Source organism: Lactuca saligna, chromosome 9 (assembly GCF_052625555.1).
Source record: "Lactuca saligna cultivar CGN05327 chromosome 9, ASM5262555v1, whole genome shotgun sequence".
Taxonomy (NCBI): domain Eukaryota; kingdom Viridiplantae; phylum Streptophyta; class Magnoliopsida; order Asterales; family Asteraceae; genus Lactuca; species Lactuca saligna.
In genome coordinates, this window is record NC_136425.1 from 17,966,503 (window position 1) to 17,988,538 (window position 22,036).

Consider the following 22,036-nt stretch of genomic DNA (forward strand, 5'->3'; position numbering starts at 1 on the left):
TTACGATCCCGCGTTCACTCCACCACCACCGACACTCAATCCTGCCATCATCACGCATGTCGAACCTTGGTAACTTCCATTGCCTCTGTTGGTTGGTTCATATCCAGACCGCGATTTCAAGTAAGCATCATTTATATCTCTTATTTTTGACATTTTGCTAAAAAGTTTAGATTTGTTATGTAGTGTAATGATTTTCACCATGGATTGTGTTGAATTTTTGTTTTGCTTTGTATAAGTTGCCACGATTCTAGAAGCAGTACCGATTTCAGGCCCTGATTTTCACTCTCGATTCCGATTCGAAGGTAAGAAACATTCATATAATTCTTTTAGACCTTTTGTTCGAGTTTCGTTGGTGATCATTTTAACTTTGTATTGATTATTTTTTTTTATAGGATCAATAAACTCTTGCTCCAAAGTGAACCCCTTTGTAGAGGAGCAATCTGATGACAAGGTAACACCTGAATGCTTCGTTCCCTCTCTTCTGCACTCCTTCTTTTCAGTTTATTTTTTTGATTTTCAAGCCTTCATATCTCTTTTCACATAAATCAAATTCAAAATTCAAATCCTCTCTGTTTAATAGTCATTATTGAAATTGCTATTAGGTTTCTCTCCATCACCAAGCTTGACACAACAAATCTGAACTTTTTTATACTCATTGATGTTTCTAAGTAACTACTTGACAACCACTCACCATCACCCTTTGTAAATGCTTTGGTATGTCTTTTTTTAGGGTTTAAAAGATGTTTTCATCTTAATCTTTTGTGTGAGGAAAGTGTTGTAGTCGTGTATTTTGTCTAATCTTTTTTTTTTTTTGTTATTTATAGAACCTTCAGTTATTTTCCTATGCTTTAAAATTTACTGTCTTTGCTCGCTTAAGCAATGGGTGATTGTGAAAGAAGTGGACCTGAGTTTCTAACTCGGGTTTGTTAGTGGTTTAGGGTTCATAAAAATATAATATTGAATTCAGCCTCTGCCCTAATATCTCTTTTTAATTTAATATGAATAAAGATAGGTTTTCTTCTGCAACTATTGTACATTCCTTTTCACTTCATATTAGAAAGTTTCTTTTCGTCTTTTCTGCAAGGTCATTTTCATTATATTCGCAAGTTTCAATTTCTGAGTTTTTAAACTTGTTATCCTACATGGACTGCTGATTATGTTTGTTGTTGTTGGTTAGGATGAATTGTTTATGTTCTTATAGATTGTAGATGAGGGAGGGGGTGAAAGGGAATGGCTGCAAGGTGGGCGGGTGAGTTGTGGAGTAGAGTAGAGCCTACATGTTAATAATAATATAATTATTTTAATACTAATAAAAGTTAATAAGAATGTAGGACGTAATGGTAAAATGACTCAGGTACATTTTTGTTTTAACCATAGAAATAAAATAATGCTTTAAATTTGTTTTTATAAAAAACAAAGAAATAAATAAAAAGTAGGACACTGAAACCAAATATAAGTTATGTTTTGTGACCATTACATTGGTCTTTATTCTTATTATCATTTTCTTATGTTGTTTGTAGTTGTAATCTGATATAACTAACATTGTTGTTTGCTCTGTTACAACTTCCTGATTGAATGAGTGGGAGTCCATTTGGTAAACCTGTGACCACAAAGTCTAAATGTCTAATGTTGGAACAAACATGAATCAAGACTTATTGTTGTTTATAATTCTTATTGGGCAGTTTAAATTAGTAAATCATACATCATTATGATTTTTTCAGATCCCGCTTTTGGACTCATGGTTTCACATGTCATGCTTTTTATAGGTAGGTTAGACAACATCATCAAAAGTGGCTCTGGTACGAGGGAAAACTATCTTTTGATCTCCCGTTCTCTTTTTGAAGATGGTTACAATTTGTCAAGGTAGTAGACAAATTTGTTAGATATAAAAATTTGGTGCCCGAAATAACTACCCAAAGGAGTTGCTACTGCTCACCGTGGGGTACAACATTCACACAACCAAATGTTGTCACTGTCTCCAAAGAAGGGTTAGTATTTGACGATAATGCAATCCATGATAGCTTAAGTCTGTCGCTAAACATACATGATGCAGAGTCCGAGCTTCCTATTAGACATGAGAAGATGCATAGTGTGGCTGCACTTTTGTTGTGGACAGATGTTAAAAATGAAACAAGGGCTAGCTTTGAAGAGTAAAAACAATAGTCTATCTTTTTCATGTATTCTTAAAAAGGCATGAGAATGCTTATTAAAAATACAATTTTAGTTTTCGTCCACTTTACAAAAAAGCAATAACGTAACTTGTAGTTTTATCTATTAATTGTGATTTCTGCATTTTGAACTTCTACATTATATAATAATTTGATGATATTAATTTAATAGCAATGCGCTTTCATTTCAATATGAATCATATCATTCAGACTTTCACTTTAGCTAAATGCAAGAAAATAACTTTGTTTCAACTTATATCAAAAACTAAACTGTGTTCGCATCTGTAATGAAAATTTTGTGGTTTGCATTTGATTAATTAGGTTAAAATGCGAAGGTGATTAATGCGAAGGGATGCGAAGGGTGTAAGAATGAAGATGCGAATTATTTCACAGTAGAATGCGAATTGGGGAAGAAAACAGAAATTTTCAAATATTGTCCCTGGAGTTTCGCATTTTCGGAAATAAATACTCAACTTCGCAAATGGGGGTCATAAAATGATGAAATTGCAGAATTTTTAAAGAGATACACACACACATAGACAACCACACATATATTTAGAAAATTAAACTAAAAGATGATAAATTACAGATTATAGCATTGTCCTTGATTGAGTCAATTTCCTTTATAGGAGTAATATGTTCCATTGTACCTTGCAAGTTAAAAAAAAAAAAAAAAAAAAAAAAAATTACATTAAATTAGACAATTATAATCAGCACACAGAAAAAAACAATCAAACAGTGAAGAAGAAAGTACATTGGTAGGCTGTTACGATTAAATTAGACAATTATAATATGCGTTTTTCCAGGTGAGTATTCATATAAAATATTTATTTCCTTAATTAAAACAACAAAAGATATATTTTTATTTATTTTTTCAATTTGCATAACTTTTTTTATTGATTTAATAAAGTTGCATACCAAATTGTTAGGCTGTTACGATTTCACCACCTAAAATATGTATATTTGTATTATAATATATTATCTTGTTAGTATTTCATGAATGCAATCAATAACACTTGTGTGCTTTGAATGCGAAGTTGGATTTAGCTTTGCTATAAGTTTCAATCGATTTTGAAATTGAGTATTGTTCGCATTTGTATGAGTGTAGTCGATGAATCGATAAAGCAAGAACATATGAGTTTTGATTCGCAATTGGAATGATGATTGAGGGATGATTCGTGAAGAAAAACGCGAAGTCAAGGACTGTGAAATTGTTGTTTGCAAGAATTTAACAACTCGATTGTGGAGTTGTTGATGCTCATTTTGCGAAAGTAAAACAATCGAGTGTTTGCATCTGTGAATCAATTTGAAGTCAATTGGGTTAATATTCGCATATGGGTTCAACATATGAATTTTTGATTTCGCAAGTTTAGAGTTCAAGAACTAAACTGTGTTCGCATCTGTAATGAAAATTTTGTGGTTTGCATTTGATTAATTAGGTTAAAATGCGAAGGTGATTAATGCGAAGGGTGTAAGAATGAAGATGCGAAGTATTTCACAGTAGAATGCGAATTGGGGAAGAAAACAGAAATTTTCAAATATTGTCCCTGGAGTTTCGCATTTTTGGAAATAAATACTCAACTTCGCAAATGGGGGTCATAAAATGATGAAATTGAAGAATTTTTAAAGAGATACACACACACATAGACAACCACACATATATTTAGAAAATTAAACTAAAAGATGATAAATTACAGATTATAGCATTGTCCTTGATTGAGTCAATTTCCTTTATAGGAGTAATATGTTCCATTGTACCTTGCAAGTTAAAAAAAAAAAAATTTACATTAAATTAGACAATTATAATCAGCACACAGAAAAAAACAATCAAACAGTGAAGAAGAAAGTACATTGGTAGGCTGTTACGATTAAATTAGACAATTATAATATGCGTTTTTCCAGGTGGGTATTCATATAAAATATTTATTTCCTTAATTAAAACAACAAAAGATATATTTTTATTTATTTTTCCAATTTGCATAACTTTTTTTTATTGATTTAATAAAGTTGCATTCCAAAGTCAATACAAGGAGATTTGGGATTGTTATTGCTACATAACAATCAAGGTAACACTATAAACTTATTCTAATGTTAATATGATTATATGTATGCTAGAATTAGGGTTTGTAGTCTTGGATTCAAAGCATGTACAATAGAGAAACCTAGATCCAAGCATTAGGGTTTGTATGAGCACATAGGATGTCTTATGACCAAAACCCATCAGTGGTATCAGAGCCTTGATTGGTTTCAATTGTATTGATGCTTGACATAACTGAAAAATTCGATTTTTTGATGTTGTGGAGGGCTAGACTCGCCGAGTCCATGGCTGAACTCGCCGAGTCCAATGCAGACTCGACGAGTCCATGCCTGACTCGACGAGTCAGCTCGTCAGATAATGCTTATCTCGGGATTTCTTGCTGTTTTTGCATATGGATAATTACCTTATCATGTTAGATCAATATAAATCTGATTTTATGATATATATGACTATATTCTTGATCTAATTAAAGATAATTATCAATTAATAAAATATTTGTTTCCTTATATGATAATTGATTGATTATTTTGATTAAATTGATTAATTATTTTGCAAGAAATCATTAAATAAATCAAATATGGATAATTATGTGATTAAATGTTAATTTAAAATTATTTGTTATTTGATCCTTGTTGTTATGAAAGGTTTCATATTTCCCCCTTTAGGTTTTATAGTTTAAATTTGAACCCAAAAGTCTTGGAGTTTTGAAATTTAAATAATTAAAACCCTAATGTTTTGAAAAAAGGTTTCAAAACTTGCCCTCAAGTTTTGGAATTTAAAAGTTGATTAAAGGTTTAATTAGAAATGTTAAATTCTAAAACTCTAGTAATGTTTTGAAAAGTTCAAATCACACCCTTATGGTTTTATTAATTAGTTAAGGAGTATAATTAAAAGAGGTTTAATAAATCCATAAAAGTTTTGGTTAACCATTTAATTGGATTAAAAGTGTAATTGTTAAAGTTAACCATATAGTATTTTAAAAGTATAAAATACACCCTATACTATATATAACATTAAAGGTATAACATTATATATATGTATGAGTAAAAGTCAGTCTTACCGTTAGTAGGCCTCATTCGAAGTTGGTCTATAAGGGGTGTTTAAGGAAATTGCCTATAAAATGGCGATTGAATGGGTATCCACTCTTACCCACCGCACTCTTGACTAGTGGAGGGTCGTTAGCCGAACGGGTAGGATAGGACGAAACCTTCCATTATAAGTATAATGAAATACAGAGTAACTAAATGTTTCGCAAATTCCCAATCTTAGTTACTTAGGCAAAAGTGAATTGATGCAATTCCATGAAATTACACTTTGTGCCCTTGCGAAGACGTTAGTGGAGCGTGTGTGGTTTACCGGCACACTAAATGGTTCTAAGCAAAGGTAGCAAAGGGTGACTCAATGTTTGTCATAGTTCGGTGGAGCGTGTGTGGTTTACCGGCACATCGAATAGGTGATTGTAACATGTGAGGGCACCATGTAGTTTGCATGGTTATTCACACCCGCTTTGTGATCCTCGGCATCCCAGTCACAAACTAGAGGGGCATATCGAGATTTAAACATGCCATTGAAATGTTCAATGAATCTCAAAGGATCTAGGAGTTTTCATAGATTTAAAACTTAAATTTCTTTTTCGTTTTTCATGGTGGAAATTAGTGAATCGTCATTCACTTACCTTCAAATGTTCTGCAATTTGGGTTACGGCATCCCTCTCCCGAGTTGTAGAATATTGTGTTGGGTTCTAGCCTTGGAATTTCATTTGGGTGATTTACCAAGGACTCAATCAATCAACTAACTTGAATTCGTTTTCTCCCGATGTCAAAGTTCGACAACTATGGTCTTCTCAAGTCCCGTGGAACAAGCATTCCACATGAAGATGATATTCCACGATTCGATCGAGGAACAAGAAATCATGCTTCACTTCCTCCTCCTCCTCCAATTATTCTCCCTAACCCACAAGATTGTAAAATTGAAAAGTTCAATATCACTCAAGCCCTTTTGGCAAGTAAACATAAAGAAGGAAAGTCGGTGTGTGCACACGTCCTAGGGATGAAGTCGCACATTGATAGACTAAGAATGATAGGATTTGTTGTCGGTGAGGAGATGGCTGTTGATTGGGTTCTTCAGTCACTTCCCAACTCATATAGTGAGTTCGTAAGAGAGTACTATATGATGAACCACGACGTGACCCCATAGATCTCACCTATATGCTTATTGATGCTGAATCAGCAATGGTTTGGCGCAATAGAAAAACAAAGTTGATTGGTGAATCTGCCTTCGAGACCTCTATGGATATAGACAATGGCAATGAAAGACATGCAATGATCGAAAAGTTTGATCATAAGAGAAAGGCGATGTCTGAAGTAGTTCCATGTGTTGTTCCAAAAAGAGTCAATTTGCTTTTATTGCCAAGAGAAGGGGCATTGGAGATGAAGCTGCCCTATTTAGCTAAGAGATCTAAGAGATGGGAGAGTCGAAACGTATGGCTCTAATTTAGGTAAAATCCATTGACTAACTCTTTTAAGCTTCATTCTAGATTCTGAATACATAATGTGATAAGATCACAATTGATGTTTAGAAGGATCGAAGAAAAGAAAAGAAGCTTAAGGGAAGAAGTGAGCAGAATCTAACCGTGAAGGAATGGATTTCGATTGCGTTTCTCGAAGATTAGATTCTTGAGCTACTACTTAGGGTTAGAATTAGATTGCTAAGAAAGATGTATTCGCATAAGTTTTTCAATGAGTTGCATTGTGAAGGACAAATTTTTCCGCAATAAAATAAATTTTGATATTAAATTTTATTTATTTATCCTTACAATGGCGTGTATGAAAAAATTGATGTTAAAATTATTAGCAATAATGGATGTGTTTCTTATTGTGTTATGGAAAGTCAAGAGTTTACCAAATAGGGAGAGTTTCTCATCGCCCAAGTTTCAGTTGGACAGAAACTTGGAATCATGCAACTTGGTTGCATGATGAATGAGAAATCTCATATTTGGTAATTAGACTAATTCGTTGACAAAGTGTCAAGTGAAGGACTAGGAGATCTAGTACACAAAGTTGTGTGTTGATCAAGTTCACCATAAGAGTAACAAAGATATTCGTCATCATTTACTAAAGGTTTAGTAAATATGATTATACTTACAAGATTAAGTGTAATTTTGAATTGATTAAAGGGTTTAGATCAATAGCAAAACGAATAAGAAGAATCAAATAGGCAGAAAGATAAGAGTTTCTCCATTCTAAGAAGAAGGGAGAGTGGCTTTTATGCTTTATGATAGGTCTTAATGATTAAGAACCATATCTCAATTGATCCTCTAAGTGAGTCTTGGTACAATTGTATGTCCAAGAAGAGGAATCAAAGATTGAAGAAACGGTCAAATCAAGAAGTCAATCATACTTCGTTCCAATAACAAGTCTTAAAGTTAAGATTGTGACAATGAGTGAAAAGTATTAAAGGTTTATAACATTCATCAAATGTGGAAAGTTGTGATGTCGTGGATAAGACAGAGACCAAATAGGACCAATTTGTGAAGTGTTTTGATAAAAACTACACTAACTCTTGAATATTTGTTTGTCAAGAAATGTTTATTGACAAAAGAATCTTATATGTCAAGGAGTCAGTGGGAGTCTTAATGGTCTCGAAAAGTTTCAAGAACAAATCAAATAAACCTTATCGATCATCACTAGCACACGAGTTGAGGTTTACAACCTATCGTGAAGACATTATTTTGTTTCTGTGCCAATCCAATCGAGTTAATTATGCATGTGAGTCCTATGAGTTCTCATTTGAATGCGTAAAAGGCAAGGACCTTGATCAATGAAAGGTACATTGATAGGAAAAAGGTAAGATGCTTAACTATTTGGAAGACGTGGTGGGCAGCTGTGCTACCATAAGGCAAGAAATCAAGATTAGGAAAGTTCGATCCATATGAGTTTGAATTTGTCGTAAACTTTGGTTTTTAACAAATTCGCATGGATAGGAACACATACAACGTTTAAATCTAAGTGTCATAAGATTTCCTCCTTCATGAAAATGATTATGAGAAAATGCTTTCACTAAGAAAGATTTTAAAAGATAGTGATTATAAAATTGCATTCTAAAATTCGATCATGGTTACGGCATCCCTTTCCATAATTTGAATTGTGAGGTTTGGCAATTAGTCTTAAGACACACATATGAACTATCTAAGGCAAAAGTGTATAAGTTCAAGAAGCCTTGATAAAAGATTATCAAAGCACTAAGTATTAAAAACATGAACTTAAGAAATTCAATAAGTATTGTCTTTCTGGAAGTTAAGATGTTTATGAATACATGTCGAAGCTAGTGGGAGCATAAGTGTTATGTTTTATAATAATCATCATGATAGTGGGAGCATAAATGTTATGATTGTTTGATTATTAAGGCACGTATTGCGTAGTTGGCAATATTAATTATAGAAAACAAGAGTCATACTTTGCGAAATTGTAAGAGTTGAAAGGTTGTTTTGCTATAATTAAGGGAGAGAATATTATGCTTCATTTCAAATCTAAAGGATTAGGTTGCGAAATGTTGATAAATTTAGTCAAAGGTACATAGTGTGTTTTTTAAAATTTCGATTGTGATTACGGTATTCCTCTTCGCAATTCGAATTTTGAGAACATAGCAAATAAAACATTATGCGTCGTGTCCCATACGCTTCGGGTATAGGATCGAATGCAAATGCTTTAATGTTCGACCATTCTAAAATTTTCCAAATGTATAGTGCATTTAGAGGGAAAAGGGACTAGAATTGGTTTTGACTAAAATAATTAAACAACTATCAAAGGACAATCCAAAGTTCGACGAGGATTGGTCGCTTGTGAGTAGTTGGAAGTATAGTATTGGAAATTATGGAAGTGTTTCCATATTGGATGGACAATATCGACATCATTACGAATAGATAAGATTCTATTAAGAATGAGTTGTCATATGGAAAATATGGAAGTGTGTCCATGTTGGGAAGTAAATATTGAAAATCTATGATTAGAAACTTTTATGCAAAAGGATGTTCAAAGGAATGTACTTTGAGTGAGAGACATCATATCTAAGGAATTGTCTTGTAACAATCTCCGATAGAGGAATTTGTAATATCATTGGCAATAGTCTTTGAGACTTTGGTGCAGTGACATTACAAAAGGATCGTTGCATAAAGTGTTAGAATCTAGTATATTCTATAAGTAACAACAATTTGATATTCTTACACTTAAGAAAATGGATTTGGAGTTGTAAAATGAGAATGATTGGAAATGTGTTCAATTTGTCTATTTCACAAAAGTAAGAACCATAGGTAAACATTGTGTGCATGCTAGGAGCATGGGACAAGTGTTGTAATTCAAATGCGAAGCTGATTACCCGAAACGACAAATAATAATGAGTAATCGATATGGTGATAAATAAAACGTGTTTTGTTTATACTCAAAGGTTTGAGGCCATATGGGATTAGTATTATTCTTGTGTTTCACCTTGCATGTTTTGACTTCCAGAATAATTGAGTTTATTAAGAATAATCGAATTATTCAAACGGGCCACAGTCGTTCATATGTTGGAAGTAGGTATGAATGAAGACTGTTGTGAATTGGTGTGTGGATTGTCTAAAAGAGTATTAGACATAAGCAAATGTTTGCTGCAACGTTCATGAGTGCTTATGAATATGATTTGAGCATTGGATTAAACCCACGCTCACTTGGATCACTCCATGAATTGTATCACGAGTGATTGGTGAGACGATAACATCTTATATTCTTGAAACCGAGATGTGTGAGTTGTATCTTGCGAATCGGTTGCACATTGATAATATGTAAACGCACCAGTAACTTGGTGTTATAAAACATATTGTTGTGTGTAATTCGGTGAGTGAGTGCAAGCAAGCATTGTATCAAAGTTTATCCGTTCCTTTTATCCATAGAAGGATAAAAGCGATATCTTTGGGCCCCTCGATGGTTTAGTGATGACATACGTAAATGCTCGGCCGGGCTAGGGCTAATTTGATTTGTTCAGTTAGTCTGTCGTCATAAATCAGAAATCGAGATAGAGTACAAAGAGAATGATTTGAAATCATATCTCATACGATATCTAGAATGGAGGAATATATGATCCCTTATCTAAGGACACGCGTATCTGATATGATCAGAGTTGACAGCGGCTTTGGAAAGCTACGATTGCAGATCAGGATCTGAAGTCATACGCAGAATAGTTGTTAGACTTATCCAAGTGGGAGATTGTTGGATTAGTGTCTAAGTCCATAACTATTTTGGTATGTACTTGACCCGATGGTGCATGGTCCTTTTGGGTTGCCTTCACCAAAGCAACTTGATTGGAGAAATGAATAAAGAGAGAGAGGATAATATGATTTATTAATATGTTATAAGAATAATATATTAAAGGAGAAATCATATTTGTTTAATTAATATTGGTCAATAATTAATTAAGAATTAGTTTTGTGATCAAATGTAATTAATTAAACTAGAGGGGCTGATTTGTAATTATGTGATAGTTACAAAATAAGGTAATGATTATCTTATTTATATGGTGGACGAATTTAAGGTTGAAAAGCCTTAGAATTCGAGTATGATAAGGATTCAAGGATTATCTTATTGGTTGCTTAATGGATAATCAACTAGATAAGGATAATGACTGAAACCCTATCTCTACACCTATATAAACACCCCTAGGGCCATGAATTCGTGTATTCCTTCCCAAGAGGTCCTAGATACGAATTCTAACCTCTCACCTCTCTCTTTATACCTTCTCCATTTGCTTATGGTGTTTGTAAGCCATTAGAGGAGTGACACTTGTGACTCTAAGCATTCCAAAGTCAATACAAGGAGATTTGGGATTGTTATTGCTACATAACAATCAAGGTAACACTATAAACTTATTCTCATGTTAATATGATTATATGTATGCTAGAATTAGGGTTTGTAGTCTTGGATTCAAAGCATGTACAATAGAGAAACCTAGATCCAAGCATTAGGGTTTGTATGAGCACATAGGATGTCTTATGACCAAAACCCATCAGTTAAGATGTTTATGAATACATGTCGAAGCTAGTGGGAGCATAAGTGTTATGTTTTATAATAATCATCATGATAGTGGGAGCATAAATGTTATGATTGTATGATTATTAAGGCACGTATTGCATAGTTGGCAATATTAATTATAGAAAACAAGAGTCATACTTTGCGAAGTTGTAAGAGTTGAAAGGTTGTTTTGCTATAATTAAGGGAGAGAATATTATGCTTCATTTCAAATCTAAAGGATTAGGTTGCGAAATGTTGATAAATTTAGTCAAAGGTACATAGTGTGTTCTTAAAATTTCGATTGTGATTACGGCATTCCTCTTCGCAATTCGAATTTTGAGAACATAGCAAATAAAACATTATGCGTCGTGTCCCATATGCTTCGGGTATAGGATCGATTGCAAATGCTTTAATGTTTGACCATTCTAAAATTTTACAAATGTCTAGTGCATTTAGAGGGAAAAGGGACTAGAATTGGTTTTGACTAAAATAATTAAACAACTATCAAAGGACAATCCAAAGTTCGACGAGGATTGGTCGCTTGTGAGTAGTTGGAAGTATAGTATTGGAAATTATGGAAGTGTTTCCATATTGGATGGACAATATCGACATCATTACGAATAGATAAGATTCTATTAAGAATGAGTTGTCATATGGAAAATATGGAAGTGTGTCCATGTTGGGAAGTAAATATTGAAAATCTATGATTAGAAACTTTTATGCAAAAGGATGTTCAAAGGAATGTACTTTGAGTGAGAGACATCATATCTAAGGAATTGTCTTGTAACAATCTCCGATAGAGGAATTTGTAATATCATTGGCAATAGTCTTTGAGACTTTGGTGCAGTGACATTACAAAAGGATCGTTGCATAAAGTGTTAGAATCTAGTATATTCTATAAGTAACAATAATTTTAAATTCTTACACTTAAGAAAATGGATTTGGAGTTGTAAAATGAGAATGATTGGAAATGTGTTCAATTTGTCTATTTCACAAAAGTAAGAACCATAGGTAAACATTGTGTGCATGCTAGGAGCATGGGACAAGTGTTGTAATTCAAATGCGAAGCTGATTACCCGAAACGACAAATGATAATGAGTAATCTATATGGTGATAAATAAAACGTGTTTTGTTTATACTCAAAGGTTTGAGGCCATATGGGATTAGTATTATTCTTGTGTTTCACCTTGCATGTTTTGACTTCCAGAATAATTGAGTTTATTAAGAATAATCGAATTATTCAAACGGGCCACAGTCGTTCATATGTTGGAAGTAGGTATGAATGAAGACTGTTGTGAATTGGTGTGTGGATTGTCTAAAAGAGTATTAGACATAAGCAAATGTTTGCTGCAACGTTCATGAGTGCTTATGAATATGATTTAAGCATTGGATTAAACCCACGCTCACTTGGATCACTCCATGAATTGTATCACGAGTGATTGGTGAGACGATAACATCTTATATTCTTGAAACCGAGATGTGTGAGTTGTATCTTGCGAATCGGTTGCACATTGATAATATGTAAACGCACCAGTAACTTGGTGTTATAAAACATATTGTTGTGTGTAATTCGGTGAGTGAGTGCAAGCAAGCATTGTATCAAAGTTTATCCGTTCCTTTTATCCAAAGTAGGATAAAAGCGATATCTTTGGGCCCCTCGATGGTTTAGTGATGACATACGTAAATGCTCGGCCGGGCTAGGGCTAATTTGATTTGTTCAATTAGTCTGTCGTCATAAATCGGAAATCGAGATATAGTACAAAGAGAATGATTAGAAATCATATCTCATACGATATCTAGAATGGAGAAATATATGATCCCTTATCTAAGGACACGCGTATCTGATATGATCAGAGTTGACAGCGGCTTTGGAAAGCTACGATTGCAGATCGGGATCTGAAGTCATACGCATAATAGTTGTTAGACTTATCCAAGTGGGAGACTGTTGGATTAGTGTCTAAGTCCATAACTATTTTGGTATGTACTTGACCCGATGGTGCATGGTCCTTTTGGGTTGCCTTCACCAAAGCAACTTGATTGGAGAAATGAATAAAGAGAGAGAGGATAATATGATTTATTAATATAAGAATAATATATTAAAGGAGAAATCATATTTGTTTAATTAATATTGGTCAATAATTAATTAAGAATTAGTTTTGTGATCAAATGTAATTAATTAAACTAGAGGGGCTGATTTGTAATTATGTGATAGTTACAAAATAAGGTAAGGATTGTCTTATTTATATGGTGGATGAATTTAAGGTTGGAAAGCCTTAGAATTCGAGTATGATAAGGATTCAAGGATTATCTTATTGGTTGCTTAATGGATAATCAACTAGATAAGGATAATGACTGAAACCCTATCTCTACACCTATATAAACACCCCTAGGGTCATGAATTCGTGTATCCCTTCCTAAGAGGTCCTAGATACGAATTCTAACCTCTCACTTCTCTCTTTATACCTTCTCCATTTGCTTATGGTGTTTGTAAGCCATTAGAGGAGTGACACTTGTGACTCTAAGCATTCCAAAGTCAATACAAGGAGATTTGGGATTGTTATTGCTACATAACAATCAAGGTAACACTATAAACTTATTCTCATGTTAATATGATTATATGTATGCTAGAATTAGGGTTTGTAGTCTTGGATTCAAAGCATGTACAATAAAGAAACCTAGATCCAAGCATTAGGGTTTGTATGAGCACATAGGATGTCTTATGACCAAAACCCATCACTTTACTCATTAAAATTAGCTAATAAGGGAAGAAGATAAGTTGTGCACATAAGGTGCTCGATGAAATGCCTCAATTCAGAAAAATGGAACTTGAATGCTTGCAGTTGTAATCTTATACGAATATAATGTCAGATGTCTCATTTTTACAGTTAATCATCAATGAATACTCCATGAGGCTAGTCCGAGAGGAGCAAGGCAAGCAACCACAACAATTCAGGTGAGGGGAAAAAGCCAAGAGGCTGCTGCCTCTTTTGATTTAACCGGAAAATACAACCCCATCCTGGTGGTTATTCTTTGTAGGGAACGGAGAAGAAGAAAGGGAAAGAAGGAGCAAAAATCAGTTCATCAATTTCAACAACAAAAAGTGGGTTCAATGGAGGTTTCTTGGGTCTTGATTTATTCAAAATTCAACAACTAACGATGACTAGAAAGGTAATTTTTTGTAGTTGTTCTTGGTCTTTGATTTCACAAGCAAATTAAGCATTAAAATGGTACTTTTGGTGTGGTAATACTTGACAAAAAGGAATGAGAAAAGAGATGAATTGAGGGTTGAAACAAAACGGCAACAACTATTTTCTTATATTGATTTGTGAATATCAGTATATTTATGTGTGAATTTATGTTTGAATGACTATATTTATTTATGAATAACAGGATATTCATTTGTGAATATCAATGTATTTATGTGTGAATTTATGTTTGAATGACTATATTTATTTATGAATAACAGGATATTCATTTGTGAATATCAATGTATTTATCTGTGAATGACTATATAATTATACATAATTGTTTCTTTAACATTTTTGCAGATACAATGAATAAACATACATATAGTGGGATGTGGGAGATTTACCAAAGAAACATGTACACCAATACCTCTTTCGAAAGGAGCACGAATGTGTTTTATTCATTTATAATTGTAATTGTAGTATTAGTTTCCGTGTCAAAAAAAAATATATATATTCTAACTTAATCATTTACTATTATAATTATATTCTTATATGAATAGAAATGTGTTTTATTTATTAATATATGAGTACCATTTTAGTTGATTTTATAATCTTTTTTTCGGGTTTTATTCATTTATGATTTTACAAGTGTATTCATAAATACAATTGAGTTAATTCATTTATAATTTACAATTTTATTCATTTTTAAATGAAATGTATAAATCATTATTTATGAAGATACTTTTTTTTAAAAAATAAATGAGGTAAACCGATAAATTATTCATTATTTTGATATTTGATTTCTAAAAATAAAAACATAAAAATGAAAAATGAAATGAAAAAAACGTTTTCTTAGATAGATATTAAATCATGATTTTATTAATTATTGGTTCATTAAAGAAAAGAATCTAAAAATGAGATATTTTGGGTAATTGTCATCATAATCACTAAAATTTAGAATATCATAATTTAATTAAATGGTAAAATTCCATTTATGCCCTCATAAAATGATTGGTTTACAATTGTTTTCGCGTTCTCAACCTTTTAAGTGTTCTCATTTGATCCTCTCCCTATATATATATATATATATATATATATATATATATATATATATATATATATATATATATATATATATATATATATATATATAATGGATTGTTTGTATTTAAAAATATAAAAAATTAAAAACCAAAAAAACATATTACATGAGGGGCCATAGCCCAAGTCAAATTTGTTTACATTGTGGTACGATTGTTTTAACTGTTTTACGTGCAATCATTGTAAAATAGGGTACGGTTAAAATCCCCTCCAACCGTCTTCGCCGCCTTATCAGCCAATAGGATTGGTGTTATCTCTTCTTCAAAAAAAAACTCATCGGTTATCTCTCCTTCTACTACGCCCCTCAATCTATCTACTCCGATTTCCAAAGAAACCTCTTCGGCAAAAGCAGATGACGTCTTCTTCCGATCAGAATCTACCACCTCCTCTATCGATTGCCGAGGTTCCACTGTTGTCGAAAGAAGACTGGCGGTTGGAAGTTTGGGGTTGGGCGGGATCGGAGATAGAAGGAAAGCAAATAGGACTGACAGCGGCGGTGGCTGTATGTCATTTTTTTCTATGCCGTCTGGTTTTAACTCAAAGAAACAGGAGAATGAGAACTCCGATGCCGAGAAAGTCAACGTTTCAATTGAGTGGGGGCGGCGATGGGTTGATCGGTTTGCCTGGTTTAGGATTAGGTAGTAAACAGAAGAGGCTTGCTGAAAATTTACTGGTAATTATTTATTTATTAATTTTTTTTACATCAATTTTTTAAGTTATAAGAGCTTTCCTATTGGCCATGGGAGATCAGAGTAATAGATCTTGTGTGCAGAAGTTCCATCTGAACCTACCCAAAGCTCTTACAAGATACCTGTCGATACCCATTCAGGGGCTCGGCTTCCAGAAAGGTCTGTAATTTTCATTCGCTTTTTATTTTGTTGTTTTAAATTACCTTTTATACCATTTTTTAAGAAGAAATTTTATCAGAGAATCTAAACATACTTTCTTAATTATTTAAAAAACAGAGTAAAGTTAATGATTGAGGAGATGAAAGCGAAGAAACAGGTTTACGTGAAGATCTATTTTCTGCTGGCAGAAAGTTTGCAGAATTTTAGAATGTATGTAATAACTATTTCATTTGTAAATTGTAATCTTTCTATTTATTGGCTTCCTTGAATTCACGTTTGTTTCATTGAATTCACGTTTGTTTCATAGGTGTTGGAGCAGATACTTGGTGTGCTTATTAAGCTTGTGAAAGATTTGAAGTTACAACATCAACATAAATACGTGAGGAACCTCTTTCATGTTTTCTTAATAAGACATGATGATTTTTTTTTTATTCTTAATTTCTAATTTAGGCTAATTGCATAATAAACAAAATCTTGGTTTAAAAAAGCGCAATGCGCACTCATGCGATTAAGGTCCGGGAGGCCGATGCGCGAGGCTGATGCGCTGGCAACACGTAGGTGTGGCGCACAAGTAGTAACTACCAATATATGTTTACGGTATACTAAAAAGCAATAAAAATATAAAACGAAAACCAAATATAAAAGTCATGTAACCAAATGTAATGATAATTGGTTAAACATAATGCAAAAACCAAAATGCAAAATGCATGTTTACCATAGTCAATGCAAGATGAAACCAAAATCTAATGGTCATGCAAAATGAAAACAAATCTAATAGTTATGCAAACAGCAAAATGAAACCAAAAAATAAAGACCCTAAGTCATCCTTCATCAATCATCATCAAAGTCAAACCCAAGCTCCATATCCATATCTCCCTCCTCATCACCAGACATGCCAATATCTTCTTCTATCTCTTCATCAACCAACCCAAGTCCACTAGATCCAACTATTCCTTTTCCTCTATCATCTCATTATGCTTTGGTTGCATAAAAAGGCTCATTTACCCCTGAGGCTTTTTCCACAGCATCCCAAGTCAAATCTTCACCCTCAAACACTAAATTATCATCTTTATCCTCCTCTAATCTCCCTAACAACCACTCATTGCTCTCATCTATTTCATTCAGAAGGATAGGATCAACATTGTCCTTTCTGTTGGTTCTACGATTCAAGGAACGATTGAACTTCACATAAACCATATCATTTAGTCTACTCTGTGCCAATCTATTCTGTTTTTTTGTGTGAAGCTACAATGAAAGAGATAAAACACATTAGACATTTCATAGTGCATGTGTAATTAAAAAAAATAAACTAAATGTCACATAACATACATGTTGAAAGACTCCCCAGTTTCTTTCACAACTTGTTGCACTACATGTGAGGCTAAGCACACGTAAAGCAAAGTTTTGCAAGTTAGGGGTTGAAGATCCATATGATATCCACCACTCAGCTGTAGGAAACAATGTTTGAAAAAAATGTTAATCTAGCTTCATAATTATAAATCTATAATATTAATATAATATAATTAACATTTAATCTAACCTGGTGCTTTTGTCTTCCTTTGCCTGATTGCCATTTTATTACTAAATAAAGCTTCTGCATTTGATATGTAGCTAATTCGGTGGTTATCTTGTATTGGATACTAGAATCTGGAACCAATCTCTCAATGCAAGCATATAATCCAGTCATAACTTCTTCACAAGAAGCATTAATTTTGTTATCATAGGATTTAAGTAATGTCCAGCTGCATGCAAGGGTCGGTGAATATATTGTATTAAATAATGTTTTAAAAAATTTGGCAAAAAAATATAAGAATATATTATGATTTTTTTTTCATATTTATATAAACAACTTCAACGACTATTATTGTAATAAATTTTGATTTATAAATTTATCAAAAATATCATGTTTGTATCATCGAATGTTTTTTTTTTTAAGTTTTGTAATTTTTTTTCAAATTGTTTATCATTAATAAAGTTGCAAAAAATATAAATTAAAAAAAAACTTGAAAAAAATAAAGATGTATATGTTTTTTTAGGCTAGAAGATGTCAGAAGATGTTAAAAGACTCTGGTCCACATCTGCGCCAAGAAGAGGGCGCGCATACATTTTTAGGTCTGCAGTCTTTAAAAAAACAAACAGTCTGCGAAGGTTAATGTCTGCGCGTGGTCTGCACGGTGCAGACAGAAGAGGTCACGCAGATCTGCAGACAAAAAACATACACTACCTTATACACAAGAATCATCCCAGCACTGCATAAGATAAGGTAAGATTGTGTTTTCTTAAAAAAAAAATTCTCTTTGTGATTTTAAAAGGGTATTTTTGTAATTTTATGGTAAATATCTTGTGGAAGCCACAGAAGAAGCTTCACTTGCATACAGCAAGGTTGTATGTTGTTTTTTTCCATCATTTTCATATGATCACTAGTGTAGGACAAATAGTGACTCATTCTTGAACTCTTGTATGTGCAAAAGATGATAATGCCCTCATGAATTGACACAATTATACGGATTTGTAGGTGACACGACTTCAAGAATATCAAGGTGTTGACCCCCATTTTGACACAATCGCAAGGCATATCAAGAAATAGTGAAGGTAAATTAACAATTCATTAATGAGAGTAAGACACGTCAATTTAATTAATAAAATGTTAAATTTGAGTTAAAACCTGTAATTTTTCAGAAGCTAAAGAATATGCAATGGATAATTCACCAAGTGGACATGGATCTCAACCGATTACCCTTGAAATAAATTGGGTGATTTGCTCAACCTCATCTTTTAGCTTCTTATCATTTTACAGAATTCTTCATAGCTGATTTTGCTATCCTGTCAGGGTCATAATAGCATCTCATACAACACTCTATTCAAACAGTATGATTCATTTATAATAACTTGCATAGTATAACTTACAACATTCGCATGAATTTCTGATATTATATCTTCAATGGTGGCCTCATCGCCCATTTTATTATCTTCCAACATTGATTTTAGATCATCTTTTGAAATACATCTGCCATAAATCCCCATCATGATCCAAAAGGACCAAAACTTAGAAACGATAAATATTTTCAATAAAAAATGTGGTTGTGATTAGGCACCAGGTGTCCTTAGGCTCGATCCATTAAATATTACACCCTTCATTGTTTTTTGGTGTGTGTGTTTTGTTTTTATGTGGTATATGTGTGTTGTGTTTGAAAGGTCTCACTTGACTAAACATAACCACTTTCAGTCAACTTCACAAGCATCAATCTTTAGAGTTGATTGGACATGATTACATACATGATTACTTAAGAAAGTGTACAACACAAATGAATAAAACCATAAATAGCAATGCACTTTGGGTTTTTCTCAAAAAGTAAGAAAAAATGCATCAAACATATAAACAAATTAGGTAAATTACAAAATTGATTAAGTTTAATTTCGTAAATTGTTGAAAATCAGTGATTTTGTTTGTATACATTTAAAAAAACCGAATTTATTGCAAAAATCCTACTTAAAATATTTCGGTAGGAAAATTAGGTCGGGGGACTTATTTTTGTGTTATATAATAGGTCATAAAAGCTCCAATCAATCACTAAAAGAATTTTTGTGGAAAGAAATATGGCCTCTATATAACACCAAACACCTTTTAAATAGTATTATTTTAACTGTTTTTAGTTTTTTATTGTTATTCTTTATAATTTATAATATTAAATTATGTTTTAGTGTAATTTTTTAGTGTGGTTGGAGTTGAAAAGAGTTTTGGTGTTAGTTTTACACAAAAATAGTGTAAATGCTGGAAACCATGACAGGTATGTACTACCCTCAAGCCCTAAAAATAAAATCAATTATTTTAAATCCCCTTTTCCCTCTTTCTATTCAAAATATTCTCCAAAAACCCTAATTTTTCAACCGTCTATACCACCGCCCTCTTGTCCCATTAGTGAACCACCGCCAGCCTCCCTACACACGCGACAACCGGCGACCTCACCACAGTACGGAACCGCAACACTCACGCATATCTACAACTTGATTATTGTAAGAACACCTCTGTAATCTCTATGCTAGTTGTTGAGATTTTTTCATCTATCTGTCGTTGACATTCAATCAATGTAATCTTTGGTTCATCACTTGTGAATTAGGTGGGTCATCTCGAAACCCCTCACGTTGGAGCATTCACGTGGTACCACACTTGAAGTATTCACTATCCTAGGTGAGTTTTACTTTTCTTTCGAAAAAACCCTAGTTCTCAAGTTACTTTTATTGAATTTTGATCCATATGCATGCTTAAATGATTAGTTTTTCTTTTCTTGGATATCACTTGTACCCAGGAGCACCATTCACACACATAGATACACTAAGTGTGCCATTTGGTCATCAAGTGTAACCTTTACTTCTAGGTAAGCTTGGTTGTTCCTTATATAACCCTAATTAGTTGATGTTTTCATTGGTCTTTACATACGTGATCATTCTTATGTGGTTCTCTCTACATTGGATAGTTGTTGGGGTTCTCTCTTTACAATGGCTCTTAATGCCATAAGATATTGGGTGGATTTAAAAAATGCGTTAAAGTCCTCTGGAAAACTACATGGAGATGTAGATCCGTCAAGTAAGGGGTTCAAGGCTCTTCAAGTCATACTTTGAAGGGGAATTTTTAGAAAACCTAAAAGTATTTTTGTATTTTGATCTTGTAGGTGTTACAAAAAATGACACGTTTGACCGTATCAGGGAAGATTCAACGAGTATCCAGCAACGTCTCTTCAACCTTTCAGCTGAGGTAAACTGTTCTTCAATAACTATAACTATAAGCTTAAAAAAGGTTAGAATTAGGAAATGTTTAAGTTATGTACAATGTCCGATTATAATAAGTTAAGTTATGAAGTTAAAAGGATTCAAAAACAGTTGGTGTCAATTCCATCAAAACTTGCAATATAAAATCAATCAAGTTAGGTAATACTGCCTCAGACCTTCTACTGGATTAATTGCTTGAATCAACATGATTCATTTAGGATTAATTGCAAAAACAGAAAGTACATTGCTATTTCATGTAATCAAGTTTACTTTTTTGCAATTAACCCAAAAACATCAAAGAAAGTACGTTGCCCTCTGTTTATGTTTTTCCAATCTTGATCATTTTAAAATATTTAACAATAATTAAATTTTGTAAAATTGACAACACATGACCACATGGTTCAATAATAGATAGTACCACAAGGACCAAAAGTGCAAGTAATTTTCTTTTTACACCAAAAGAAAATGGTACTATTCTTTTCACAAATTTAAAGACTGGTATGTTGACTTTTGATGGCCCCGGGAGCAAAAAAACTTTAAAATAGTATTATATAAAAGAAAAAAAGAAAAAAAAATAATAAAATAAAAAAGACCAAACCGAGAGAGCTCTCTATAGCTTAGGGACTAAAAATGAAATTTACTGAAAATTAAAAAACGAATGTGTTTGAACTAAAACCTGCACAATGTGATGATCAATCCTTTTCAAGTGATATGTATTTTCTTGGTTGGAGTTAATTCACATGTACTTGCCTTGATTTGGTTAACTCAACTGGTTTGTTGTGATCAGGTTCTAACTCACTTGGTTTGAAACCATACTCGTCCATTGTACTCACATAGTCAAGTAACATATGAATCAAAAAAATAGTGGAAAAGATGTTTATGGAAA

The 22,036-nt window shown here is 32.8% G+C and overlaps 1 protein-coding gene and 1 long non-coding RNA gene across 4 annotated transcripts; both read left to right on the forward strand.

The window, feature by feature from the left end:
- The first annotated feature begins 3 nt into the window (after positions 1–3).
- LOC145017551 (uncharacterized) lies at positions 4–2,234 on the forward strand. Its single transcript, XR_013666566.1, has 4 exons — positions 4–120; positions 237–302; positions 393–451; positions 1,767–2,234. It is a non-coding gene; the product is annotated as an uncharacterized LOC145017551 (long non-coding RNA).
- A 13,563-nt stretch (positions 2,235–15,797) lies between these two features.
- On the forward strand, positions 15,798–22,036 carry LOC145013883 (uncharacterized). Of its 3 annotated transcripts, XM_078972229.1 has the most exons (13): positions 15,798–16,208; positions 16,295–16,383; positions 16,501–16,593; positions 16,691–16,762; positions 18,420–18,646; positions 18,899–18,975; positions 19,063–19,136; positions 20,099–20,171; positions 20,304–20,397; positions 20,502–20,572; positions 20,691–20,759; positions 20,859–20,968; positions 21,054–22,036. In XM_078972229.1, exons 1-4 carry the CDS (start codon positions 15,888–15,890, stop codon positions 16,728–16,730), a joined length of 543 nt encoding a protein of 180 aa, XP_078828355.1. In that variant the 5' UTR covers positions 15,798–15,887; the 3' UTR covers positions 16,731–16,762; positions 18,420–18,646; positions 18,899–18,975; positions 19,063–19,136; positions 20,099–20,171; positions 20,304–20,397; positions 20,502–20,572; positions 20,691–20,759; positions 20,859–20,968; positions 21,054–22,036. The 3 variants fall into 3 exon arrangements, with proteins under 3 accessions (XP_078828355.1, XP_078828356.1, XP_078828357.1); XM_078972230.1 differs by having other exon boundaries at positions 16,703–16,762; positions 20,099–20,397; XM_078972231.1 differs by lacking the exons at positions 16,691–16,762; positions 18,420–18,646; positions 18,899–18,975; ... (5 more) ...; positions 20,859–20,968; positions 21,054–22,036 and having other exon boundaries at positions 16,308–16,383; positions 16,501–16,687.